General features: G+C 41.3%; 3 protein-coding genes across 8 annotated transcripts; all 3 read right to left on the minus strand.

Annotated features, from left to right (window-relative positions):
- Positions 1-238: 238 nt before the first annotated feature.
- Positions 239-20,471, minus strand: LOC108156275 (AN1-type zinc finger protein 6). 4 transcript variants are annotated; one of them, XM_017287645.2, is made up of 5 exons: positions 19,906-20,471; positions 7,257-7,700; positions 7,044-7,202; positions 4,143-4,341; positions 239-4,067 (listed from the first exon to the last, which is right to left on the minus strand). In XM_017287645.2, the coding sequence occupies exons 2-5, from the start codon at positions 7,353-7,355 to the stop codon at positions 3,919-3,921; spliced, it is 606 nt and encodes a 201-aa protein (XP_017143134.1). In that variant the 5' UTR covers positions 7,356-7,700; positions 19,906-20,471; the 3' UTR covers positions 239-3,918. The 4 variants fall into 4 exon arrangements, with proteins under 4 accessions (XP_017143134.1, XP_033244236.1, XP_017143136.1 ...); XM_033388345.1 differs by lacking the exon at positions 19,906-20,471 and adding an exon at positions 7,841-7,858; XM_017287647.2 differs by lacking the exons at positions 7,044-7,202; positions 7,257-7,700; positions 19,906-20,471 and adding an exon at positions 4,769-4,973.
- Positions 4,899-7,037, minus strand: LOC108156273. Of its 2 annotated transcripts, none has more exons than XM_017287642.2 (2): positions 5,815-6,546; positions 4,899-5,713 (listed from the first exon to the last, which is right to left on the minus strand). In XM_017287642.2, exons 1-2 carry the CDS (start codon positions 6,110-6,112, stop codon positions 4,917-4,919), a joined length of 1,095 nt encoding a protein of 364 aa, XP_017143131.1. In that variant the 5' UTR covers positions 6,113-6,546; the 3' UTR covers positions 4,899-4,916. The 2 variants fall into 2 exon arrangements, 1 of the variants encoding a protein (XP_017143131.1); XR_004471778.1 differs by lacking the exon at positions 5,815-6,546 and adding an exon at positions 6,626-7,037 and having other exon boundaries at positions 5,626-5,713.
- A 4,021-nt stretch (positions 20,472-24,492) lies between the features above and the next one.
- LOC108156274 lies at positions 24,493-26,613 on the minus strand. 2 transcript variants are annotated; one of them, XM_017287643.2, is made up of 7 exons: positions 26,521-26,613; positions 26,128-26,262; positions 25,918-26,056; positions 25,728-25,857; positions 25,577-25,671; positions 25,093-25,329; positions 24,493-25,028 (listed from the first exon to the last, which is right to left on the minus strand). In XM_017287643.2, exons 2-7 carry the CDS (start codon positions 26,196-26,198, stop codon positions 24,927-24,929), a joined length of 774 nt encoding a protein of 257 aa, XP_017143132.1. In that variant the 5' UTR covers positions 26,199-26,262; positions 26,521-26,613; the 3' UTR covers positions 24,493-24,926. The 2 variants fall into 2 exon arrangements, with proteins under 2 accessions (XP_017143132.1, XP_017143133.1); XM_017287644.2 differs by having other exon boundaries at positions 26,128-26,252; positions 26,521-26,600.
- Between the last annotated feature and the right edge of the window lie 802 nt (positions 26,614-27,415).

The raw sequence follows: 27,415 nt of genomic DNA on the forward strand, positions 1-27,415 counted from the left end.
ATATCCTACTTAGCACCTGGGCCTGGCTTCGGGTCTGGTTTTTTTTTTTTTTTTCGAATTGGTAAATTGGTTGTTAGGCAAACGGAAGAAATTCAAATAAAACATTCACTTTCTGCAGGTTTTTTTTTCAAAATAATTTAATTGCCATTTATTGAACATTATATCCAGTTAGCTATATAAATTTTCGCAATTAATTTCTTGATCTTTTTAATGGTTTTTTTGTGGTTGCTGTTTGCGGTTGTTTTTGTTTTTGTTGTTTGTATCATCTATGTTTTTTTTATTGTATTTGTTATGCATTTGTTTTACGTTTAATTAAAATAGTTTTCGCTCTTATATATAGGCCCAGATCTGAGGCTGAGGCTCGTATATATGTATATGTATATATCTATTTTCTATTTAGATTTTCTAGCTTTACCATTTCTCTGTGTTAATTATATGTTCAGTTTTAGACCCCACACTCTGCTGCGGCTTCTCCGAGTACTACCCCGTCGATTCACCGCCTCTAATTACAGTTACACATTAGTACAATATTTATATATATAGTATATATATATATATATATATATATATATAGATGTTCCGCATAAAGTATTGGATATTGGTTTCCATTCATAATTCATATTCAAATTGTTCACTGTTGTATATCCCATTCATACGCTTACATCGACTAATTTCGTTTCGATTCTACTCTCAACAAAACACTCAAAAGAATCAATCAAACAATCAATCAAATTCGGCTAGCAATTGCAAAAAGATTTAACACAAATTGAGAGGTTAAAGGTCAAAGGTTAAATCGGGAATCTGGGGGGTGTAATCGGGTGGTGTGTTACGTGTTTGTTACTGTTTGTTAAGCTTATAAGCGCAAAAGTGACTAAGAGGTGCACACAACAAACAAAAAAAACATATTTAATAATTCGAATAATAATAATAATTATGATAATAATAATAATAAAGAATTACTGGAGTAAACGTTGGTTAATTATAATTAAAATTTATTACGCGTATAATAATTATTTGCCTTTCACTTTTAAAACACAAAAATTCAACTAAAGCAGTGTAAATTATAATAATTTGATAGACTAAGAACTAGGCACAAATAAAAGAGCGGTTCGAAATAGGTTTTTAGATAATTTAAAAATTTTGTAAGTGTAAAAATTCTATTTTAAAATTGTGTAAATTTGATTTGTTTTAGTTTTAGTTGTTTTTTTCTCAAAATTCCCCTTCTTTGTGTCTGTGTTTGCATACAATTTTACTAATTAATTTTATAGAATTTGTTTAATGAATTAAATTATGAATTATATATGTACGTACGAGTAAATTGTCGCCTTAAATCGTTTGTTGCGAAAATTATATTTAAAATGACATTTTGCTGTTCTTCGATTTACAATTCTTTGCAGTTTGCCGTGTCTCTATACATCTTTAAAAATTATATTGAAGTTGGTGTTTTATAGGTTGCTCTTTTTTGTACAGTTGTGGTTGAAACTATTATTCTTGACTTGAAACGCTTTTCAGGGGATACGGGATAACCTACCTAGAACCGAACTTAAGAATCCCCTCCAGAGAGAGATCAGATCCCTCGATCAATGAGTAGATAGAAGCGCTGCTCCAAAAACGAGTGCACGTCTAGCTAGAACTGATCTGCGTGATCCTATTTACATATGTATAAGCTCATAAGACATAACATCTTTTCAATTTTCAGGATGCTTATGGTATGAGCTCTTCTGCCGGAGCTCTTTTTTCTCAGTTCTTTGTGTGCCAAGAAACGTATGTATATTAGGATCTATATATTATAGGATCTGTTGGTCGTGGGGAGAATTTCAATTGAAAAATCAAAATTTATTGCATATTTCCATTTTTTTGTTTTTGTTTTGTTATTGGTGTAAGTTTAGTTTTTACTCAAAATATTTTGCTTTGTTTTCGTAGGGGGTTAACAACACAATTTATCGCTAGATTTAAATTTATTTTTTGCATATAATAGTAAAAATTGATTTGAATAAAAGTGGTTTTTGTTTTTTTTGTAAATTATGTACTACAGAATGAAGAAGAAAGCAAAGATTAAAAGGGGGTTTCCTTATGTTTTTGTTGTTGTGTGTATGCAAGTATTTTTTGTTTTGTTTTAAGTTTTAATATAAACAAAGAAAAAACTAAATAACGCTTAAAGCAATAAAACCTAAAGACGAACCATATATATTTATTGTATTTTTTGCATTTTTATGTTTGTTTTTAAGCGGATTTCTTGGTAATTCCTACTACAAATATATATATATACTCGTAGAATATGTGTGGGGTGTATGTTCGTGTTGCATGGTGAAAGAAAACTATGCGATTGACGACAGACACATCCTACCCTATATATATATGTAGAATTAGTTGTAGATATAGTGTACGTTTATGCATATCATCATATATATATAATTCATCGAAAAAATCAAAATCAATTCAATTTTATGTTAGACTTTTGTTTGGGGGCGTGGAAGTGGAAGTGTGGGGGGAGTGGTGCTGGCCATTGGTAGTAAAAACGAAGAAAAAACGCCGCTTGCACTGCATTTGCCTGCTTTGATTCACTAATTAATTATAATAATTATTAATTATATCTCTATATATATATATATATGTATGTATAGGGAGTTTTTTATGCTCCAAGTTGCTTTACACTTTAACGCGCTCCTCATCTTTCTCTATCTTCCTTCCTTCCTTCCTTCCTTCTCTCTCGCTTCTCTCGCACATTTTCGCTCTCTTTCCTCTAAATATGTTTTTAGCATGGTCGTGGATTTTTAGCAAAATGTTCATCCTCTTCTTCAGGTTTTTGTTTTTTTTTTACATTTTTTTTGTCTGTGTTTTGAGGGTTTTATGTTTTTTTACGCTTAAATTTTGAATATTTTTGTTTTTCTTTGTTTTCTTTTTTATAATACATATACAATAATTTTAATTATATAATATTTGTTTATTTTCTGTTTTTTAGTAGCTGATAATTAAGAATTGAGAAAGAGTTGGTTGTTGTGTGTTGGTTGTTGAATTTTTTGAATGTGTTTTGTGTTCTTTGAATTTTCCTTCCTTTTTTCTTTAGATTTTGGTTTGCAATTGAATTTTGCTTAGTACTTGTTCTTTTCTTATAGTTTTTTTATTGTTTTGAATTTTTTTTTAATACACTTCAACAAATTACAAAAAACATTCGACCCACATTGTCTGAAAAGTCTGTTGTTGCTGTTGTTGCTGTTGTTGCGTTCTTCAATAACATGAAACAATTGTTGTTTTTGTTGTTTTTTGTGTGTGTGCATTGCTGTCATTGCATATTTGTTGCAAGTGTTGAATGTTTTTGCTGTTGCTGTTGCTAAATACAAACAATTTGCAAAATGGTGTTTTTCTTGTTGGTGGAGCAAAACAAAAGGGTTTCCAAAACGACGTGGCTAAGTCTGGCTCCAGCAGAAGCACTCAATCTTGTGCAGAGGCTGTTGTTGAATTTCTTTTGTTGCTGCTAGCGCTGCTACGTGTCTGGTTCAATTCGTAGTCCCTGCTCGCACTGCTCCTGCCTCACTGAGATGATCCGATCCTGATCGCCCGGGGCTGTTGCTCTTCCCTTTTTTGTTGTTGCTCCAGGTGTGCTTTATGCGTGGTTTTTGGTTATCGTTTCTCTTCTCTGTACTATTGTTTGGCTTTCGGCTCTCGCCTTTTGCTTCTTTTACAATTATAATTACATTATTTTTTATAGTACTACTCTTCCGTGTTTGTGTTGGTGTTTGCGTGTGTGTGTGTATATGGTGTGTTTGTGTGTGTGTGTGGTGGTAGGTTTTTGTAGATTTTGTTACAGCATAGCATTTTATATACTATATATATCATTTTGTGTAGGGGGATTGTGGTTATTATCATTCTACGGCTACTGTTACTGTTTACTGTTACTGGCACAATATCTCGCAAAATTCAAATCTTTTGAATTTTCTCGCCAACGACAACCGGATTGTTGCGTCGAATCTCCTGTGCACCGTGCTCTCTATAATCGAATGTGCAGTTATGTTTATCAGAATAACGATGCACAGCGCAGTATAATCCGCCGCAGCGACATTGAAAACCTATCCGAAAAGGAAGGGGGAAATAAATAAATAAATTAGAAACGAAACTCAATCATATATCAACACTGTACTCACCAGTCAGTCCAACCTTTTTGCGGCATTCGCCACATCGGTTCTTCTTCTTTTTGGCATCCTTATCATCTTCCTTGTCCTTGTCATCCTCCTCGTTGGCGGAGGCGGCTGCTTGTGTGGAAGTATTTGGACCGGTCGCCGATGTGATGGCTTCAGTATTGACTTTGGCAGCAGCAGCAGCGGCGGCTTCTACGATGATTTTCTGCAGGCAAAAGGAAAGGAAAAATAGAAGTGGCATTTTAATCACATGAACATATGACAGAGCACTGGAAAACTATCCCTATAAGCCCTATAACAATGCTAATACTATGTACTATCTGTTCTTCCTCCTCCAACTGCATTCAAAAGCCTTGACGATCTTTTTTCGAATCAGTTTTTCTCGTTTCGGTTTTTTTATTATTCTATTCGACTGCTTTATCAAGTTTTTCTCGCTGTTTGGTCTCCGCCGAGTGTTGATGTTGTTGTGTGTCACAGCCAGAACTGCCACAGTTGCAGTGGCATCAACTGGGCGCCCAGCCAAAAATTCCTAACCCATTCGATTCGTAAATATGTGTTTGGTACAGAGAAAGAGAGTGATCCCTCGCTGTCATTGTATTCTTGTGTGTTGGGGGGGTAGGAGGGATGTTTACCGCCCGCTTCGATGGCACAGCAACAGGAACGTTTAACGGGAATTCCTTGGTATCATGTGGCTTGGTATCCCCTGGCGTGGGCTTTCGCTTTGGACTGCTATCGACGATATCCGCCGTGTCTTGTTCCAAATCGAGACGGCGCTTCTGGTTATGACGCTCCGGTTGCTCGCCCCCCTCGGACTTGTCCATGGCTTTTGCGGCGTCGAAGAGCGCTCTTTGGACTGGTCTCCGGAGTGGTCTTCCTGCGGTGGACACCTGCGACTGGAGTGTGGCCCAGACGGGAGGGGGTTGCTGTACGCAGCTTGCTGTTGGCCTGTCCCTTCTCAGGACTGGTCCTCTCCTTAGCGGCGCTGAATATAACGCTGCCACTCGGATACCTGGTATTAAATATTGTGGCCGAAGGAGGAGTTGCAATCCTCTTCTTTATACTAATGGGATGTGCCCTTGATCCTGATGCAGCAGCAAGCCTTTTCCTGGGAATCCTTGGCGCCGCTTGCACATTTACAATGTTGCCGGGCTGTTTGTCGTCATGACCGGACCTAGATCCTGCGATGCCGGTGCTGCTCAGGCCAAAGCCAACGCGGCCTTCGCTGAGGATGCCACTGCCGCCCTCCTTGCGCGTTCGATTACGCTTCAGCTTCTTCACGCGCTTCTTCAGCTGCAGTTCGCCGATGCGCGACGACTTCTTGGTGGGTGTCAAGGGGAAGGTATGCACATTGGCCGAGAACTTGACCCGACGCTTGGCACTGGCGTCGACCACCTTGCCGCCGCGCACCCTGCGGGACAGCGAGCTCTTCTTGAGGGCCGAATGGACGGACACTATGTTCGGTGCGCTGGCACTAGAGCACGTCTTGGCAGAAGGAACTTTGGCAACAGACGTAAGGGGGGTAAATACGGCAGAGACTGCTCCCCTGCGAAATGGAGGCGATCGTTGGAACTCTTGGCCTGCAGCATCGCATCGAAACGGAGGAGAGAGGTGTAGGTGGGAAAGGAGGTTAGTGCCGCCGGGCGGCGCCAATAGATCCAATAACCGCAACAATCAGTACCGTTTGTCGACAGCAGCTTCGGGGTTTGGGCGCCCGTGCCCGCACCCCCCCTTCCCAAAGTGGAGACGCGTCCCGTGTTGATACCCATCGTTGCAGCTCCCAGGCTCCCAGCAATCCTTCCGCCCAGCGCCAGGGCCCCCGCTGCGGAGCGGGGATTGCGGCTGATGCGCCGCGCATTAAGAGCCGTCGAATCGATCGCCGAGATACCACTTGTCCGCAAGGGCACGCGATTGATGGCACCACAGCTACTGGCCTTGCCCTTGGGCTTTGATCTCTGTAAACCACCACCGACGACCATTGCTGGGAATTTTGAAATTGGAATTTTTTTTATGAAAAACCGAAATTTTGATTCAGAGCCTAAAATGAATATTTGAAGGGTCAAGTACAGAAAATGTCAGGCAAGGATTGCTGGGATCCCACGATTCAAAGTGACACTAAACCGAACAAAAAGGGAATGCGAGCGGGTTCTGCGATGATTGTCGAGAGTTGAATTCCGAAGTATCCGGTCGCTTATGGGATCTTTTTACTGCGAATCAACGTCTTTCGCTTCACTCGATATATGTGCTTGGTGAGAGATCAATAGATCATCTTTACAAGTCTCTAAAGCTCCCCCATCTTGGGGAATAGCTTATATGCAGATACGTAGATACTTATAGATTGGCTTAGAGAATACTCCTTATATCTTTGGCCTTTTGCGGGAGTCCCATTTTTTTCAGTTTAGTGTCACTTCGTAGGGAGCTTCTTTTGGCTTCTTTGGGCATCTTTGGGTGCCGGGCAACGGAGCGCAAAGACGTGGAAATCATAACCTTACCTTCTGAACAGCTACAAGTGGGTAGCTCCCACGGTGTAGATCATATAACACATAAAATTAACACAAACGAAACACGAAACCAAATAGCAAAATAAACAAACTGAGAAAAGCAGACACAATGGGTCGTCTACACTTGAATCCCGTTTGGGTTAAACAGACAACGAATTTGTTCTACAATAAACTAAAATAAACACTGAATTTATATCCGAAAAGCAATAATTTTTGCAACAGATTTTGTGATAGACTGACGACTGTGAGAGAGAATCTACATCTAATGGAAAATCTTTGCCTACAAATTCAAAGCCTACATTTCTCATCTGAAAATATATTTGTATATTTGTGGAGTGGCCCAAGTGATCCCGATCGCTCCAGAGTGTGGTGTGTGTGTAGATCCGCTGTGTGTTGCGTCGGCACTCACCTCTTTGACATCATTGTGTGGCTGTTGTAAGCTGGTAACTGTGGGCTGTGCGGTGTTGGTGATTGCAATGGCCGGACTGAATGTGGGGCTAGGCTGTGGGCTTGGAACCGAGACAGGTGTACTGCTCACAGGTGGCTGTTGCTTTTTTCTAAGCGAGTCCTGCATAAACGATATCTGAATTAGTTTGTTCTCATCAATTGATTCGGTACTTACCTTGTAGCACACCGAACAGAGCCCATCTGTGGCTGGGTTACCATAGAAGCCGCAACCAGAGCGGCACATGGGTTGCATTGGATTCGATTCACGTTCCATGGCTGAAGCTACAGTGCCTCTATTTGTCTGTGCAATTGCGAGCGAGTGTCTTGGCTGTTTATTATTTTTATATCTTCACTTTCGCCCAGCGAAGTTCCGTTTGTTTGCTGCTGACTGTCGAGCGGCAGCCTACTGCTCCTTTCCTTCCTGCACTCTACTCTGTCTGTGTGTGTGGAAGCGTGTTGATTCGTCGCCGTTAATATTTTTATTTTTTACTGTTGCTTTAACTGTTTTGTTAATCAGTTCGTCCAATTATCCAGGTTGGCTGCGGCTTCCTCTTGTAGTTTTCGATTCGTGACTGTGGATATGCTGCAATCTCCAGGCAGATTTTGTTGCAACCGTAGACTGTAAAAAACGAAAAGGGAAGAAAAACAGTTAGTCATGCACATCGATAGATATCGTTAGGAAACCGTGGATGGGTGATATTTTCGAACGAAATGGAATTGGAAAAGTGTACTTCGCGATTAAGTTACCAAGATAATTACAGTTAGATAAGCAAACCCAGAATGTTGTATGTAAACGTTCTATACATTTCGAAAGTAAATATGGATATGAATGAAATGTATAGAAAAGAACATACGACCGTGACGTTTTGAGAGAGAATAGTATCCAAATATCACATCCATATAAGGGGCAACAATTTATTGGTGTTTTTGACACAAAAATAAACGACAAATATCGCCTGGGAAGGTGCCGTGTCGCTGCTGCACCCCACCCAAGTGCAACAAATTTTCGCCTTGCATTACAAAACACTCAATGAACAGAGGCAGACCTCACACAAAAAAAAAAAATATGTTGCAACAACAAAACAAGCAAAACTATGTTGTTTTTTTATTATCTTCTCGTGTTTGCTCTCTTCAAGGCTGTCTCAGTCATACCACACACACACACTTGCACACAACCAGAGATACAAAAAAAAGACGAAGCTTAAACCAGTTCCCACAACAACTGGTCACACTAGAGAAAGAGCGGGACAGAGACAGTTAGTGAAGAAAAAAGAGGCAGTAGTAAGAGGTAGTAAATTAAACGAGTTTTGTTTCATGTTTTAATGAATTTAAAGCAGCTGCACCTCCTAACGGTAACACACACACACACACGTAACAAACATTTGTAGTATGTATGTATATTTTTTTTGTAGCCAATTGTTGATAACAATCGCAAGTATCGATACCATACCCATTGCGATCAGTTTACTTTCGCAAAGCCAGGCTTTGACGGACGTGCCATCCATCACGGGGAAGAGAAAACGCAGATTACGAGAGAAACCCCAAAGAGTAAAAGCAAAATGGTAAACGCACATCAGCACACAAAAAGGCAGCCATCAGACGAAAGAGAGATAGGCAAAGGGCGAAAGAGTGGGAGAGGAAGAGAGCAAAGAATGAGCACAATTATGTTTACTGTTATTTTCAATGCGACGCTGCTGGGAGCCAGAATTGAAATGGGCACACGCACACACTTGTACAGCTTTGAGCGCGCTTGAGTGGGTGAGTTCTGTTATACTCAAATTGACCTTAGTGGTGAATGTTATAGTGAATAACATACATTCAAAAGCTAGCCAGCGGCTAGCAGAGGCCCACTCACACACGTCTGGGGCATAAATTTCAAGAATTTATTACGTCCAATCCAGGAGGGGGATCCCTCTATTGCACAACTTTTGGTCGAAACTTTTACCAACACTCTATACACACACACACACAGACGGTGTAGCTGGAGCGTTGTGGTTGTGTGCGACCGCAGCAGAGAGACGACTTTTACATTTACAACGTAGCATGGGGAGTATTTTTTTTTTTGTTTCCTCAAGCCACCACAACAGCGACGCCAGCAGAGCTCTGTGACAGCGATGGTGGATTTTACTTTTACATGGAAGGGGGCGAACCATATGGAAGTCGAGGAGGCAACCGTCGCAGTCGCTGCAGATGTTAACGTTGGCAGAGACGCTTCCCTGTTGGTATTGCATTTACAATATAAATTTTACATACATATGTATGTATGTACATGCTCTGCTTGGTTGCTGCTTTGCTTGGGCGCAGAAATAAATAATTTGTTTCTCCTTTTTCTCCATTTTGTATGCGTACAAGTTTAATTATGATTTATAGTTTTACTCCAACCATCGGAAACTATGTAAATTTACTATTATACATATGTTTGTCTGCATGTTTGTTTGTGGGTTTAGTTGATTTCCTGCCGTTTGCCATTTAATTGCAAAGACAAAACAGCTGTCCGTCAAACTTACACACACAAACAGTATGACAGAGGTGACATGTAAAGCCAATGGGGAGAGAGAGAGAGATAAAACACACACAATGTTAAGGCAGGGAAGAGAGAGACATGACACACAGGCCAAGAGTGACAGAGGGAGGAAGGTGGTCATCAAAATGTCAACAACAAAACCAAAAAATTCCCCACACAACAATTGGCAGCGGAGAGAGACAGAAACAGGCACCACCGCCAGCCAGCGTCACAGAGACAGCACACTCACACACATTTAGGTAGTATGTACACACACGTATGTATGTAAATTATACATACAGACGTCAACAAGCACGCGCGGCTGCTGCGCCTAAAGTTTTGTTTTTTTGTTTTTCGTCCAATGAAATAAACAAGAATAAAAGTTGTGTAGTATATCTATGCATGTATGTACATATGTACTTCTCTATATATTTCAACATATGTTTGCTTGCTGCCTATAGTTTATTTATTTTGTTTTGTGTGTAGACTTCGTCTTCCGTTTTTGCTTGCTATTTTTAAGCGCAATACGCTCATAATCTCAAGATACTAGGAAATCATATGAACCGTTCAGCCATCAAGTAGTGTCGTCACTCTTTTGATTAGTGTGACGTCATTAGCGGCTGCTGTCACATATCAAGAGATAAAGAGGTGGAGCGAATGATAGGCCAAATGCGCATTTGTGTGAGTTGCATAAGGAATAACAGCAATCACAACGGAACAGGCGTACAAAGAGGAACAACTAAAGCAAAACCAAAAAGTGCCAAGTGCGAACAAATTAGCAACTAAGAAATTGGCGCGTGGGGGAAAAATAAATAACAAACAGTATACACTACACACATTATGCAAGTCAAAGGCAGATAACAAATAGAAGGAATGAACGAACAAAAGAATACCCCCTATAATGTACACCCCACACCAAGCGACTTATTGATAACGCTCTATAGGGTATAGACAAGTCGGTTACCATGGAAGGAAAGGAAAACTCTGTCACAAGGCATGTACATATGCATGAGAGGTGAGCCTCTCCTTTCTTTAAGAAACACATTTTAGTTTCATAGAATGATGATCTCTCTATAAGGTAGCCCCGCCGAACCCCATAGATATGAAAACTGTGATAAACTGGACTCACACATACACCCACCCATACAGGTTAATGTGCTGTTGACCTGCATTCAAAAATACTGAAATTTACAACAGGAAAGACCCAAAACAGAGAGATGATGATGATGATGGGCATACAACAACCATATAAAAGGTAAGGGAGAGATACAGAACACCAAGTAAGAGAGTGAGAGAGATAGAACCCCCGTTCTGACTCACATTTGCATATTAATAAGCGAGCAGCAGGGCAAGCGGAGCAGACAACCGACAAAAAACAACAAACATATGTACATATGTACTATATGTTGATGAAATGCAACAAAGAGACAACATCAGGCTCCGAAGCGCGCATTGAATTATTAAACTTTATTAAAATGTGCGCAAAAGGAGCAGAGGAGCAGAGGAGAGCGAGAGACAGGCACACAGCAAGATGGCCGCCCAAAGGCAGCTCAACGAAAGCTGAGAGCTAAGCAGAGAGCTGAGAGCTAAGCTCTGGCCTGAGCTTTAAAACGGCCAGTTGCCGTTCCCGTCTCAAGAATGCACAGAGCTTCCGGTCACGGTAGAAGCGACTCGAGAAGTAGAAGCAAAAGGAGAAGAGAAGCCATAGCCTTTATGACAATTACTTAAGGGCAAGATAAGGTAGGTGGGGTACAGCTATATGCGGTGTATGGGAAGCTAAAACTAGTGGGAGGGATAGGTAAGCTTTTATGCTGGAATTAAATTTCTTCTCCGACGAATCAACTGTTTATCCGTGCAGTTTCTGCATTTGATCAAGAAATGTATACCTGCAGACTTTTCTATCGATCGTTTGACATCACTTGAGCTATGAAATCAGGTGTTTTTTAGCACTTCCAGCTGCAGGCATAACAGAAATAAAAATCAGAAGTTTATTTTAGAAGGTATTTATTTGTTTTTCAACCTTTTTCAAGACTAAAGTGCGAAGATATTATTACAAAAATTCCACTTGTAGCAACTACAATACTCCAACAACAGGCAGGCAGTTATTTACTCGGGAAGCAGTACAAATTTTTGATATAGCTGCACTGCTTTAATGAATCAATATCATTTCCTTTAAATGTCTTTACTGTTCAACGACTCAGCCTACGACTAAAAATGGAAAACACCATACGCACAATCAATCAATGTTCCAGATAGGAGAAATACCAATTGAATTGCTTCCAAAATTAGAGTTGAAAACAACAACAAAAACAATAAATGTGGAATATAACGGCAATTGGTTGGCCTCCAGCGAGCAAAAGAGGAGGACCCACTAGAGAGGAGAATCAGAGACGAGGCACGAGAGCGTGCCGCCCATCATTAATCAAAATAAATTACAAACTAGGAACGGGGGGCGAGGGAGAAGGAAAAAAAGTGATATGACGACTACATTTTGTGAAGCAAAACTCTCGGAACTGAGAGGCTTCGGACCAAGGAGTGTTATTTTCCACATAATAAATGATCGCACGAATGGGCGGAGAAGACCGACGAGGAAGAGGATGTGGGACCCAGACAGCTTTGATGCTCCACTCTACCTTTGAGCTCCATGTTTCCGGCGATTTTGTGGCGAAAAATTATTAAAACTGAAAGAACGCCCCCCGAAAAGGTAATATGAAATAAGACTCATGAACAATTCATGGATGGATGAAAAGGTCTGGCCTTTCAGACACCGAGGAGTGGCTTAGGATTAAACGAAAACCACAACGAAGAATCACATGGAAACACCTGTTCAAAATTACACACAAGAGGAGAGAGAGAGAGAGGCAGCACACAAAATAAGTTACCATGAGCACGCCGATGATGTGCGATAGGTCAAAAAACTCTCCAGGAACGCGTGCACTTGAATGTGGTATAGTCAATGGATGGAACGGAATGGATATGTGGTGCACTCTGCACATAGGGGATGGAAGGAGAGAGGGTTTATTGATTTGTTTTGTTTTGTTTTCGGGGAACAGAAGGGAGAACGGAACATGGAACCGCAGAGAGCTGTGCGGCTGCGTGGCAGGATACCAACAATCAGCAAAAGACAGACAGACAGAGACAATCCCTCCTGCAGACTTGAACCGATTTCACCTTGAACCCAACTCTGGTGTTGGGTCCAAGAGACAAAGGCCCGCCAGCAAAAGTCAACAACAATGGTGGCCATTAAAGAGGATGAAGAGAAACAAAAATACACACACGCACACACACACGGGAAACACTCTCAAACGTAAGACTCTGGCTAAAAGGCCAGCAATATATATTGTCACATTCTGAGAGCAGTGAGAAGAACCGACGGCCAATCGTTATCGAGTCACTGCTGCATATTTACCTATCGAAGTGGAGATGGAGTCTGGAGTAGGGTTCCGTCCAAGCCCGAAACAAAAAGTCAACAAAGGGAAACAGAGGAAAAAGGAGTACGGCAGACAAAAGGAAAACGAACAAGTCATTAGTTGTGGTCTCTTGTCGCCAACACTCTTGAAAGAAGATTGATGTCAATATCTCAATATTCCAAAAGCAAATACATACTCTTTAAAACAAACGTACATGATTAATAAATATAAAACAGGTGTTAACAACTGTTTTTCCAAATGCTTTTTCCACGTGTTACGATTGCTCTCTTCGCTTTTTTTCTCTCTCTTTAGCCATAACTGACCTCAACCCACAGTTCTGTATGAGCATCGACATTGATTGAAATTATTTTCCCTCCGACCCATAATTAATTACCCTGTAAATATGTATAATTATATAAAGCAGACTTGCATATAAAGAGTGCAAAACGAACGACGAACACGTTCCCAAAGTGCTCTCTGGTCTGGTGCTCCTTTAAAAAAATTGCATTTATAAGAATTTACGAGCCCCAATAATTCACTTGAACCAAACCATTTTTTATGAATTATGTTGGAAGGAAGGGGAGTGTGCTGCATGCAGCACACGCAGCAGTGGCCATAAAAATACGAGAAGAAGCAGGCGTTGGCTCCGGACTGTTGATGGGTTGTGGGGAGTGGGAGGTTCTGCCAGCGAAAGTCACCATACAATACAGCTCCTTCCCAAGGTGCATAAATACAGGGTAGGGCATTCACAATCTTCTAGTTTCCTTTTTTTTGCCTCTCTTACTCTTCTTCGCTCTCAACAAATATAAATGAAACAAAATATGCGATTTTTGTAGAGAGAACCGTTTGGAAATGCCACACCTTGTACACATTACACCTTGCATGCTCTCCATGAAACTCTACCACATGCTCTCCTCTATCATTCCTTCTCATCCTGCTCTACAGGTCAAAGAATAACAGAAAAGGAAAACAAATGGCAAGGTGTGCAGTTACAATGCTTATGCTCCTCTTTCTGGCCGTGTGTGTGCGCGGGAGTGCGACAGAGACAGCGATAGCAATCCCTAAATTGTTATAAAGTAGTTTTTGTAGTTGCTTTTTTGCTGTGAAACTGGGGTCGGGGGACGGACGAACACGACTCCGTTTACAATTACATACTATACATACACAAAAGCACACACACACACACGTATCGTAAAGATTAATGAAAATCGCATGGGAAAATGAAATATGAAACGCTTCAGGAGAGCGCGACCGCGTCCACATGAGTGGCTCTTGGCTCTGGAGAAGGTTCAAAACCAGCGGGAGGAGACGGAGAATGGGAGAGTTGACATTTTCAACCACCGCGACGATGACGATCATATGGAAAAACGCTGCAGGGGAGCCGAGCCGAGCCGAGCCGCCTAGACGCACAGCATAAGAAAAGGAAGAGAGAGAGGAAGGCAGAATCAGTAGCAGCAACAGCGGGAGCATTGCAATGGCAGAGAGAGCGCGAGAGAGAGGAGTGAGCCAGAGAGCAACGTGTGAAGCAGAACTAATTGGCAAATTGATATTACTGCAATAATACCAAAAGAAATACCACAAATTACCGTACAGTGGAAACATGCGGGTGGGGTGGGGAATACTTAAGGAAGAGAATGAAGTCAGAGAGAGAGATCCCAAAACCAATGAGATATGACGAAATAAAAGCTAAATTCTAAATGTATTTCTACAGTCAGCGCTCACTGTACTTCGGACCCCACCGCGAGACCCTTACTTTATGGGCTAATCAAATCACTGAAGCAGCGCAAGAGAGGGGGGATCTCTCCGTGGAGCACTTCAAGAACCATCCCCAACATGAACCGAAACAAAAAGAAAAGAAAAACCAGTTTTATAGAATTCACGAAAAGTAAGTGCACAAAGGAGCAAAACAAATAAAACGCGAGAGCAAATAAAACCTCTGTCCGGAGAGACAAAGAAAAAGTGCTTCGGCTCCGACTGTCTGCAGTTTCTCTACTCCCCTCTCCATCACACTAAGTAGCTGTATGTGTCTCCCTCTTGCTAAGAGAGACTAAAAAAAAAAACGCCTCAACGATCGGTTTTATGGGAACTGAAGGCCGTTCAAAGACTATTTGTATACCCTTTCAGAGGGTAGGGTATTATAGTTTAAGTCAACAGATTGGCAGCAAACATTTCCTTAATCTCTAAGATCCTCCTTTTCCGGCTGGACTTCCAATCATATAACTCTTCCAAGGGTATCCACCCTTCGCATAGCCCCTTGCATAGACATTTGAGCTTTGAAAAGCGCCTCGGATCTGGTAATTTCAATGACTGACATTCATTCGCTCGCTCGTCAGAAAATTGCGAATAAAGACGACGAAAACAAAGCAATGACAGATGCGGAAGCCTTGAGTCCGTGGATGGCTAGATGGCTGGATGGATGGATTTAAGCTAGAAACTTTTCTGAACTGCCATTTTGTGCTATTGAACTTTGCCGTTGGCCATTGGGCGGGCGGTTGAACCTTGCCGGAGTGTGAGCAAACCCCGTCAATACCCTGGTTGTACGTACGAAGGCGGCAGCTGAGTCACGAGACATTGAGCTGGGAGAGAGATGATGACGCTGTTCCTCTGTTTGCACGATGATGATGATGTTTGGGGCGGTGGCAGCAGCACCATTTACATTAAACTTGATTTTTATTGATTTATGCATTTACTGATTTCTGTTGCTTCTTCTGCTGCGGCTGCCTCGGCTGCTGCGCTGCTGCTGCTGATGCTCTCTTCTTTTTCCAAAGGCAATGAACTGTAAGACCAAGAGCAAGACCAAGACCAAGACAAAGAAGCCGTCGCGAACAGGGCGAGGCAGCAGCTCCACTTCGCTCCTTTCCTTTCCTCTCCGCTCCACTCAAGGAAGCAACGACAGCAGCACACAAAGGCAGGGCCACAAAAGTTTCGCTTTTCATTTTGTCTGGCTAACGGTGGTATGGTATGGCTCCGACAGCTAACGGTGGTTGCCATGGTTGCCAGATGTGGTGAATATGCGCGTCACAGAGGCGTCTGCTTTTGTGTTGGATAAAAAAGCAAAGGAAACAACACCGAACCCGAACGAACGAACAAACAAACGAACGAACGAAGCCACGGCACGGATTTAAATTGCAAGAGAAAAGCGCCGCCTCAACTTTTCCTTTTGGGCGCACAACTTTAATTTCGTGGGTGGGTTGTGGGTGGCGGGCAGAGCTGGCGGCGGAGAGTCAATCGAGCGCCTAAATCGATTCCCACAAACAAACAAAAAGAGCAGAAGGAAAAACCTGTACAGCAAATTGGAGAAAATTGAAAAGAGAACCACAATAAAGAGATAGATATAACAATACATGGTGGAGGGGAAGGGTAGCCAGGGAAAAGAAAGGTTAGGATGGATGAGAAAATCGATGTTTGAAAGAAAATTGTTTGTGGCTCTCGGTCGGGTGCAAGGTGAGCCGCCGCCAGTCGATTGGGATTTGCCCCCCTCCTCCTCTTGCTACCCTTCCCTTTGGCTACTCTCTTCTTGTGGCTCGCTTTTATTGCTATTTTTTGTGCTTTGCTCATTTGTCCGGAAATTAAAATTGCATTAAATGTTTGAACATTTTAAATGTTTGCGCACTTGCTCGTAAATTAGATCTTCGCCTCATAAAACATCCAAGGTTTTCCCCAAGGATTTCCCCACGATTTAGTTTCCCTCTGCTAAATATAAAAGTATTTATAGAGCAAACTCTCGTATTATTTGACCTAAATTTCTTCTTATTTTTTGGTTTATACGAGAAAAAGAAACCAAAAAGATTTTCCGGGAAAAATGTTTCCTATAGTATATTTTTGGCCACAAAATACTCGTACATATGGATTTATGGATATTGAATCTGTTCTCCTCTAACGATGAAATATTCATCGGAATTTGATTGATGAATCCCCCAATCAATGATCCAATTTATGCAGAAGACCATTTACATGTGGGATCTCTATTGGAAATATGTGCATACGCAAACGATTTCTTCAATGGGATCCTCATCTCTCTCTCTCTATCTGTCTCACAATCGGAGGTACAGTCTGTCTCATGAATGAAGGGAATACTACATACAACAAACAAAATTGCATAACTTATAAAAAAAAGAGAGAAAAACAAAGCAAAAAGAAGATCAAGTATAGGGGATTAGAGTGGTATAAATAGATCTCAACACAAAAACAATTTGAAAACAACAACGATACTCGACGACAAAACTGCGCGAAAGAGAGAATCAACGAAGCAAACAACTGAACTGAACTGAACGAATCGAAATGACAGAAAGAAGCGAACCCGAAGCTCAATCGAATCCGATCGTGTGTGTGTGTGTGTTGTGTGTGGGGGAGGTGGGAAGAAAAGTGGGGATTGTGGGGCGGGAGGAAGGGAGCTTCTGGGAGGGCGTGCGTTCGTTTACACGCGACCTATAAAAAACAGACGTAACAACAACAAAAACAACATGGGGAAAAAATGGGGCCGCGGGCATACACGCGTCGAACGCCAGACGGCGTTCGCTTATCAGTTTTCAGTTGTTTATATAAAAAGAGTGCATGAAAACTCAATCTCGAGAAAACGAAGATTGTATGCCCTTCCCTATGCTCCTGCGACATAATTTCGTGGCAAATGGACAATGTTTGTTCGTGTCCGTTCACTTATGGGATATTATTTACAGAAAATCATTTGACGAATATACCCTTCTTGAAAAGGAGTATTCAACCCATTATACCCTCTTCTATTCGCAAGGGTATACGAAATATGGTCTAGCCGAGACAATAGAAATTATGATAAACATAAATGAAATTATATGCGTAACAAAAATGAAGAGGAAACAAATGTGAATAAATAGCGACGTGTACGTGAGACGATTGACGGCGATTTGTTTGTTTTTATTATATTATATTATTCATTTTCAGTGCGAAAAATGTGTTTAAATATGCATATAACAATATACAATAATTTAATAGAGAATTCAGAAAGAAAGGCGACACGTGTTGTTTATCCAACTTTTTGCCAAGAATTTCAAACAAATATATGTTTATTTCCATAGAATTATTTACTCAAGAATTAGTCGCAGTCGAACGGGGAAAGAAGGTTCTCGAAACTAAATATTTCTCTCCCTGAATCATGCAGGGGAGGAGTGCAGAGGTTAGGAAAATCTATATACCAGCCTTGCCTTGGAATTTGCAACAGCACACACACACACATCCAGACACCCACACAAGTGTTATCCATTATCATATTACGATTTCAGCTGTTTGGATTTCTGATTCACTTGCAGGAATTGAGCGAAAAACATGTTTGTTTGTCTATACAATCAAAAACAATTAGCGTTCCGTTTCTCTCTCTTTCCTCTTACTCTTATCTGTCTCTTTGGGCGCCCTATCGCGGTCTACTGTACATAAAAACAAAATTTCAACAAGAAATGACGAAATAAACCATAGAAACTTCAAGAAGTTTGGCTCTAAAACTCTATTTAGCTTAAGGGTTTAGCATATAGAAACACACCTACATATAATTAATTTATGATTAAATAGGACGTGTAAAAATGTATTCTATGTAGAGCAAAAAACGTGCCCCACTGGAGATAAAACATATTGTTTCCGATAAGAGAGGGAGTAGGCGAAACGTGTGGGATGCAAAAGCAACAGCAAACACAGTGAAACCTCTTACAAGTGTTACAAGGTGAGCGAGAGTTTGATCAAAATGCAAAAAAAAAAATATATATAGAAAAACAAACAGCAAAATGCCAAAAACAATGACTCACCGAGACAGAGAGCATGACAAAACAAAAAGCAAACAAATCAGCTGATTGTCTGCCAGGGTTGTCAACTATCTGCCCTTATCCAAGCAGTACCTAGGGTTGCCACAATGCACCCCCATGCACAGGCAGCAGCTGATTAGAATCTGAGGATAAATAATGCAAATAATCTGCTGGCATATTGTGGGACTTGCTGCGACCATATATGACTATACAGAAGATATGTGTTTTGTTCTGGTCTATGATTAGGCGCGACTTTGGCATGATGAGTCATGCACAAAAAGTTCCAGTCACGCACTGCAGGCAAAAGCAAAGAGAGTGCAGAGCGCACACACAGAAGGAGTGACAGAGAGAGAGATAGAGAGAGAGCGAAGCGTGTGAGAGTGCGGATAAAGCAATTTTCAAGCAGCGCGATAATGCGGAAAATGTTATTTAAATTATACACTATCTCCCATTCCCTCTTTGTGTGCGTGTGTACTTGAGCTATCAGTCATTTGTGGTCGACTTATCAGCCACGTCCTCTGCTGGGTTTTTAGTTTTTTGGCAAGTCGTAATATTTTGTTGGCAGTGCAGCCAGAAAATTTGCCAAAATACACTGCACGAAAAGAAGAGAACAAAGGTGCCAACGAAATGTGAAGGTTTGCCTGAGGATGGTGTATGTGTGATGTGAATACGGTTTACCCAAAATGTATTTCTAACAATTTACACAATATTTTTTTACCAAATTTAATCCCGTTAATTATCACTTCATTATTTATTTTCTGATTTTCTTTCATTCTTCATTCATTGTCTTGGGTATCTCTCATTCGACTATCTTTTAACACTAATCCTTTTCCGCTCTCTCCCATCAGTTTTGCCTTTTGCTTTTATTTGCTTTTCTGTCCAACTGCTATTTATTTTTTGTTTCCACTTTTTTGTGTTTTGCGCGACATGGCAACGCTTGCCTGTCCCATACAAACACACGCACACACACACCCAACAGAGTGACGTATGTCTGCCATTGTGTGTGTGCATGTGTGTATAACGTCTGCCGTGGTGAGCAGAGAACATTCATGTTGAAATTTTTTAGCTGTTAATGGTGGTGAATAAGCATTTTTACAGAGACAAAATGAAATAATAAATTTTCTTTTTCTTTGCTGCAGCACTTACTTTTTTTTTTTAATATTTCGACTTTTGTGGTATTTGCACAAATTTGAAAAACAAAAACTCAGAGTTTTGTTTAAATCACAGTTGTATTCTATTCAATTTTTTATGTGGCTTCTATCTGCTTGCTTTTGCAGAACTATTATTAATTATGATTAATTTTTTGTTGCGGAGAATTGCACAGGGATCGTTGTTTTGCAGAAGGAGGGGCAAATAATATATCACAAGATTACGCACGACGCAGTTGCAGTTGTAGTTATATATATTTTCTCAATATGTATTTGTAGAACAATTTAAAAATTTTCCGTTTTCTTGGTCACAACGCACACGGTGACGACGACGCTGAAGCGTCCTGCTGGTGGCTCGGCACCTTTGGTCGCAGAAAAATCGTAATATTATTTAAAATTATTAACACACACACAGAGCTAGGCCAGCGAACGAGTGAGCGAGCGAGAGAGACAGCGCGTGTGTAATTTCCTAACAGTTGTTGGTAGCTGAAGCCAAAACGCAACGTGGATCTAATCCTCCAAACGCTCGAAACGCTCCAAACGGGGGCTCGAATTGAAATGCTGCCCAGTTTCTACTTTCATGCTTCTGGCCCTCGAAACGCACACAGCGGTGAATAGAGAGCGAGCGCAGAAACCAGCCACGACGACCGCTGTTAGCCACTCAGCCGTTGGCCAGACGGTGGTGGGAACGCATATGCCAGCAGCGGATGCGTGCAGGGTGCAGAGTTAAAAAGAAATCGCGTATCAGAGAGCAGTGCTGAGAGAGCCAACACTTAACAGAGGGTGTGGTGAAAAATTCCGAGTAGGAAATAAGTGATAAAATAGCCATAAATTAAGTGAGAGCGAATAGTTGAAAATGCGTATTTAAATAAAAAAAAAAAACTTGAACAATAACCAACAAAATGAGTGCAAAGTGCACAGAAGAGCAGAATAGAGCGCACAATAAGAGCAGCAGACACAAAAGACCCATGCAGCGAAGAGAACGAAAGAGGAGGGCAAAGTTTATAACAGCCTGTCATATGATTCTCCCTGCGGGCTCAATAAATGGAAAAATCATAGTCAATTTTGCTTGATGTGCATTTTCCCCAAATATGTATAATACACATGTATGCCTTACTGGCATTTGAGGTTTTTATAAAAATTTTAAATTGGGCGACGACACAATTTCAAAGACGCCATATTGTTCGCTAGCTGCGAGAGCAAGAAATTAACAGTGACAGAGAGGGAGCAGAGACGGAAAGAGAGTATGCGAGAGCAGTGAGCAATTGGAAGCAACTGTTGTTGTCGACGACATTGTCATTGTGTTTGTTGCTGCGTCATCAGTGCAAACTGCGCACTTTGTTGAAAAAGAAATGTTACTAATGTTAACCTCTATGCGTTCGCTATAGGGGTGTACTTATGTTGTAACCATTCAGCATTAACAGGAACAGCCAATTGCATGTTAATTGTTTTGATTTTCCTTGCAATTGAAATAACAGAGTCAAATTGTGAAATTGCTGTTGTCTCCGTTTCTCTGCTGTGGTGAGTTTAGCAGGTTAACATTTTCGTTGGCCTGCAATTCGTTATGTGTATACCCTACAAAGGAGTATATTAATTATGAATTCCAGTGTGCAGGTAAGGGTATACACCTGATTGTTAGGTAAAATTTAAATTGTATATTTCTGAAAATGTATTCCAAGTATTCCATTAGATGACATATGCGTATGGCGAGAATGGGACTCTACCAAATGGCTTCCCAACTGGAATGCTTTCAGTGATTGGTAGGGCATCCCGAATATCGACTTGTTCTGTAGCGCTTTGTCTCTTTCTGATCACTCGCACAGTAAATGCAAAGGCAATGTGAGGCTAAAATTCGTTTAATTAGAGGTCATAGGATCCAATGTGATCATGTTTGATTGTTCCTACAGAATTATCTATGTATGATCTGTATACCGAATCCAGTTTTCTCTATAGCACTTCGAGGGCTATCAAAAGCCGTTTCTGGTCTTACGACATGCGTTCTGCACTAACCTTGTGGCCGACGACTTTTTTTGCTGATAAAAATAATAACAAATTGAAATTCCATCCATATAAGAGCGCTAAAGCTAACGAACTCCGTGGAAGCGGCCAGTGCGGGGGCTCCGGCAACGCTATGAAAGAGCTACGAAAATTATGCGAGACGTAAAAAAGAGGAACAAAAAATTTAAAGTCGCAGAGCGTTAAAAATAAAATATCAGACACGCAACAGCGACGCCAGCGAAGGCAACGTCGGCAGCAACTGCGCTGGCAGTGTTTTCTATAGAAAACGAAAATTATTTCCTGTTTTTAGTAAATAGCAACAATTGCGCCGTCAGCGTCGCAGTCAGCGTTGATGGTTGAGGTGGGAAAATACATACATACATACATACAAACGTATTGCCCTGCAGCCAGAGATAACAGAAAAAGTTGGGCAAAAGACATGCCAATCAAGGTGTATTGAGACAAGGTGCGACTCCAGAGAATGCTCCCATGACAGTTGTCTATTTTGCTTCCACTGCGCATACATAAATAGAATAAAAGAGGGGCAACAAAAATAGGCAACTCAAACGGAGAATAAATCCACACTCAATACAAAGGCACCTTGCACTGCAGTGCACTGCACTGCTCCCTCTGTGTGGGGGTGGCATAACATGGCGTGGTGAATAGGCTCAACAATCAGTAGGGGAGAGAGAGGCTGATGCAGAGGGAACCGTTGCAAAGTGCCCCGTTGGAAATGACGCAGTGCAAAAGACAAAGGTGGCCAAAACAATGCGTACAAGAGCTGATTGATAACATGGTGCGTCTTACAAAATGAACAATGTAAAGCCAGTGGAACAGAGGGAGCTACAGCTAGAGAGGGAAAATGTTTACATATCTATGTATATGTAAGTTTGCTACAAGGTTGAGTGTGAGAGCGAGTGCATTGTACAGCCATATGGGGAAAAGGACCATAAATTGAGCATGTGGAAGCAAATCTAGCAAGGGGGAAGAGGAACAGACTAAAGCTTTGTGTATTTTTGGCACGCACTCACTCCATCTCGCCAAAAATTTCTGTTTATCTAAAGGTATGTATGTTTATATAGGATAGGGTGAAGCATTTCCACACATACATATGTATGTACATAATTTTGCAACTCTAACTCAATTTATATTTAGTGGCGAAGGTTCCCTAAATCATTTATCACGGAGAGCGCTCTCTGAAAATTCCCCACCCTACATTAATACACTTTGGTTTATCCCATTTTGCTTTGGTGCATTCAACCTGAGGGAAAGGAAAGGAACGGGAAGACAGGTGCACGACAAGCACATTTACCGTTTGCGGTGTGATCAACAGCTGTGTGAGTGACAGAGCAAGAGGGCGAGAGAGAATATGCAGTGAGAGTGCGAGACTGACCTAAGGACTTGAAGAAAACGCAATTTGTCGAACTTTAATGCGTAGCAAACCATCACCCCCTAGCTTTTGTTTGCCTGGCTTGCAGGAGGGGGGTTGGTTGCTTCTTCCTGATGCCTGAAGTCAATGGCGCAAGCAACAAATTGCGTTCTACAACCGAGACAGAGACAGGCACAAAGACTCTCTCCATCCAGAGTTGCTAGATTATGACGTAGTTTGTATTCCAGCTAAATTCCAATTGCAATTGTTTAAATTAACCCAACGGGATGGATGCCCTCACCCCCCTGCTGATGATGGAGTGAAACCTGAATGCGCCATCATTAGCAGCGGGCCGTGAAAGTACTGCAGTCGTGGGGTTAGGGAGGGAGGAAACTCCAGCTAACCGATGCACCATCACCACCCCTCTATCGAAAGAGTCGTCGTCGTCATGATTAACAAAAACAGTTGATTGAACTTTGTTTGGCCTCCACACACACGACACGCATCCACACATCTACAAGTCCCATCGCGTTTGCTCATGCCCGTGTCTGTGTCTGTGCCTGTGTCGCCTGTGCGCTCTTGAACTGCCCCACTTTGCCGTGTGTGTGGGGCTCATAATATATTTTCGGGTGTTAATGACCAGTAAATGCCTTCTCTTCGCACTTTGCACACTCTCATGGAAAGTCCAGCCGCAAATGTGTTTCAAAGATTGTTCTTTGGAAGTACAATACAAAGTCATAGCTCCCTGATGCTTGTGCAAGTTGATTGAAATGGAAACCCAGAGCGCTTCCAGAGCTGCGTCTTGGATTGATTACTCCTTATAAATGTCTTCATTCAAAAAGCGGTTCACTTTTGAGTAGCCTTGAACCAGTGTGCCTTGTGCTGTCCTAATGAATCATCATGAATTAAGATGAATTACTTTTCAATGGTGGGCGTACGGTAAACGCCCTGATAATCGTCTCCCAAGTGAACTGTGATCATTAACTCGGTAAGATCATCTTCATTTGCCTGCAAAAGAGAATCGAATATAGGATTTCCTAGCATTTACAATTGGTTCTTTAAATTACATCAGATCGGTTATCTCTCATTGGGCTAAAGTTCCCCATTGGCTAGCCCTTGCTTCACTGTGGCTTCTGAATCATCACAGAATAAGTTGTATTGCTTTTTAAGGGTGGGCGTATGGTCAACGCCCGGAAAATGATCCACCGCACGACCATCATTAGGAAAACTTATTTATGTTTGTATTTTGTTTTTTATAATTGCTTGTCGCTTGTCGAAAGTACTACTTTCCATACAAATATAGCTCCTATTCGGGATGTACATAGTATATGTATATAAAAAACATGATATGTTGTCATACATAAAGGCAGAGAGATTCTTTAACAATATAGAAAAGCATTAGAAAAACATTGCATCTTGCATCGGTTGGACGGAACAAAACTTAAGAACTATTTATGCAGATTCGTGTATATAATTTGTGGTATTCGATAGACGCATCTCTAAGGCACTATACTGGTGGATGGAATGTACAATCGTTTAAATATTTAAATGTTGGTGGAAATAAAGCGCATCGGGGATAGTCTGGTGCAGCTTTTGGACGGTCTGGTTTGTGCAATTTCGTTGTGATCTATCTCATATAGAGAATACGATTCCTAGCCAACGGGCATTGTGGATACGGTGCTATGAGGAGTTGTGGGACGTGAACCAGCGAGGGAATTAGCTGTAGAGGCATGCAGCGACGCCATTGTACCCATCTGCAACAAGATATAACGATAAGATATATGCTTAACTTAATGTTTAATTAAGCAAGAAACTTGCGCGTAAATGAGCCAAATCCTCTAGTTTGGTGAGATCCACCAGTTCCAGGAACAGCGAATAGACCACGGCCCAGCCATATATCGAGAGCAGACAGAAGATGCTCCACAGCATCACCATTATTACATTGTAGGCAAAGTACAAGTCATTGACAATGGCAAAGAAGATCAGCGCCAGGGCGCGCCAGACCGTGAACACGGCAAAGGTCCACAGCCAGGGCATCACCTTCCGCTCGTATTCCTGAGGAGAGAGAAAAATCAGATGGTGATTACTATAAAAACAATGCATAAAATGCAGCCAATTAGTTTGGGGTTGGGGGACAAGTGCAAAATTTCTTTGTTCATGGTTGTGCTGGATGCATTTGTTACCCGTTTGCTCAGTGAACGTTTCTGTGCTCCCAGTTTTTGTTGCTTTCGGGCAGTGAGAAATGTAAATGAAATCCATGCATATGTTTTAAGGTACTACCACCATCAAACCCACAACTTACCTTTCGGAGCGCCACGCACAGCAGCACGCTGGTCACAAAGTTAATCAGTGCCATGATCAGGGAGAACAGGGCAAACACAATCAACATGTTGCGCACTAAAAGGAATTTACATTTATTTATGCTTGAAATGGGGTTCCTAATGATTCCATACCATGCTTATTTCCCACATAGACAAACTCATACGATATGATATAGTAGCCATAATGCGTGGACCCAGGTGCGGCCATCGCATAGCAGTAGATATCAAAGACGCTCGAGGCAATGGTAAACAGTGAAAGGAACTGCAAGGAAGAGAAGATTTATACACTTGGGTAGGGCTTAAGATCTTGCAATGGTCTTACAATGGCAAATAAGCCAATGAGCATGGCACCCTTTTGTATATCAATATACTGATTGTTTTTGAGCAGCGGCCGCTGGTACCAAGGAATCCGCACAGACCGCGTCGAACGCGACATCTTGGAATGCAGATTTGTCGAGGATCTACAGGGATATATGTACAAAATGCCAGCTTGTCAAACCCATCATTAGATTATACTCTGTTAAATACATACCTTCCCGTGGCATGGGAGTACACCGAGGGATTGGAGCGATATGTGGAGGGCGTTTTCCTTCCGTAATTCATCTTGAAGCCTTGCAAGTGACGTCACGTACAGCAGAATAGAAATCGGTTTACAGTCTATAAAAAACTGCATTAGAAAATTAATACTGAATACTTAGCAACCATTTCGGACATTGCGATGGTCTGCAGGGCGTGTTTGCTTAATTTGTTATTTTGGGTGTGTCGCCCAGTGGACGTCCCCAAGCTGGGCTTGAAAGCAGCTAACTTTTAACGCCAAATTTACACGTTTAACAATCACTTAAGCACCAGCTTTAACTTTGGGTCTGTTACTTCAACTTCTATGTGCACGGTGTGCACATTTTTATACATCCATGCATTTATTTACCTTTTAAAATCAAAGAAATTGTTGCTTCGCAACGCATCAAAAACAAAACACCAGTGTGACCGCGGACGTGTCGATAGGATATACGGTCTGACCCTCAGAAATATACCGTCTCAATTCAAAAATATACCGAACAAAATAATTACCTGAGTACCCTCAACTCTGGCCATATATTTTGAGCAGATAAATCAATTTTCTACAATATATTCTTATTTTAAGTACTCCCTTTTATAGGACTATGCCTAAAATAAGGTTAAAGCAAATAATGTCAAAGCTTTAATCGTAAGTGAGCATGAAGTAAGACGTTGAACACTTGTTGCTTGTCCACCGGTGGTATGGACATTTCTATACCCTAAGATGCAAATATTTTGCTAGGCATAGAAATATTCCATATTGCGCCGTGGAATTATGCTATGTTGCTATAATTGTGTAAGAAATTTATATACTTAAAACACCATTTGTATAGAGTTGCCAGATAGGTTTTGCTTATTCGAATTAACATTTTAACGGAACACCCGTATATATGTATATGAATTGAAACCAACTCGTATCTCCTAATAAACATTTAAATTAATTATATGAAAATGATTTGATGTTGATAGGCTCTTCACTTTCCCCTCCTCCATATTCTAAATTACGACATCAAATTCCACTTTGGTTCTGCAGACAGGGGGGTGGGGTGGAACTACGGACAGTAGCCAGAAGTCGATCTGCCGCATCAGCTTAAAAGCGCGTGCAATTGCGCGACTTTAAGATAAATCTCCGACACAGTTTTACGACCGTCGGAGATATTCAAATTTAATAGCCCCCCTCCCACAAGGGGCACAAAGCACTTGACTCATGCACACCGCACACATGCGCTGTCCTGCATCTTGCTCTAGCGAGCACTTCCGTTTCT

The sequence above is a fragment of the Drosophila miranda genome, chromosome 2, assembly GCF_003369915.1.
Source record: "Drosophila miranda strain MSH22 chromosome 2, D.miranda_PacBio2.1, whole genome shotgun sequence".
Classification (NCBI taxonomy): domain Eukaryota; kingdom Metazoa; phylum Arthropoda; class Insecta; order Diptera; family Drosophilidae; genus Drosophila; species Drosophila miranda.

Coding starts and splice junctions, on each gene's coding strand:
- LOC108156273 (XM_017287642.2), bottom strand. CDS start 6,112: ATGGTCGTCGGTGGTGGTTTACAGAGATCAAAGCCCAAGGGCAAGGCC. Junction 5,714..5,814: donor GAAGCTGCTGTCGACAAACG/GTACTGATTGTT, acceptor GCGATGCTGCAG/GCCAAGAGTTCCAACGATCG.
- LOC108156275 (XM_017287645.2), bottom strand. CDS start 7,355: ATGGAACGTGAATCGAATCCAATGCAACCCATGTGCCGCTCTGGTTGC. Junction 4,342..7,043: donor CACACAATGATGTCAAAGAG/GTGAGTGCCGAC, acceptor TTTTGCCTGCAG/AAAATCATCGTAGAAGCCGC. Junction 4,068..4,142: donor CAAAAAGGTTGGACTGACTG/GTGAGTACAGTG, acceptor CTTTTCGGATAG/GTTTTCAATGTCGCTGCGGC.
- LOC108156274 (XM_017287643.2), bottom strand. CDS start 26,198: ATGAATTACGGAAGGAAAACGCCCTCCACATATCGCTCCAATCCCTCG. Junction 26,057..26,127: donor TACTCCCATGCCACGGGAAG/GTATGTATTTAA, acceptor ATATCCCTGTAG/ATCCTCGACAAATCTGCATT. Junction 25,330..25,576: donor TGTGCGTGGCGCTCCGAAAG/GTAAGTTGTGGG, acceptor CTCTCTCCTCAG/GAATACGAGCGGAAGGTGAT.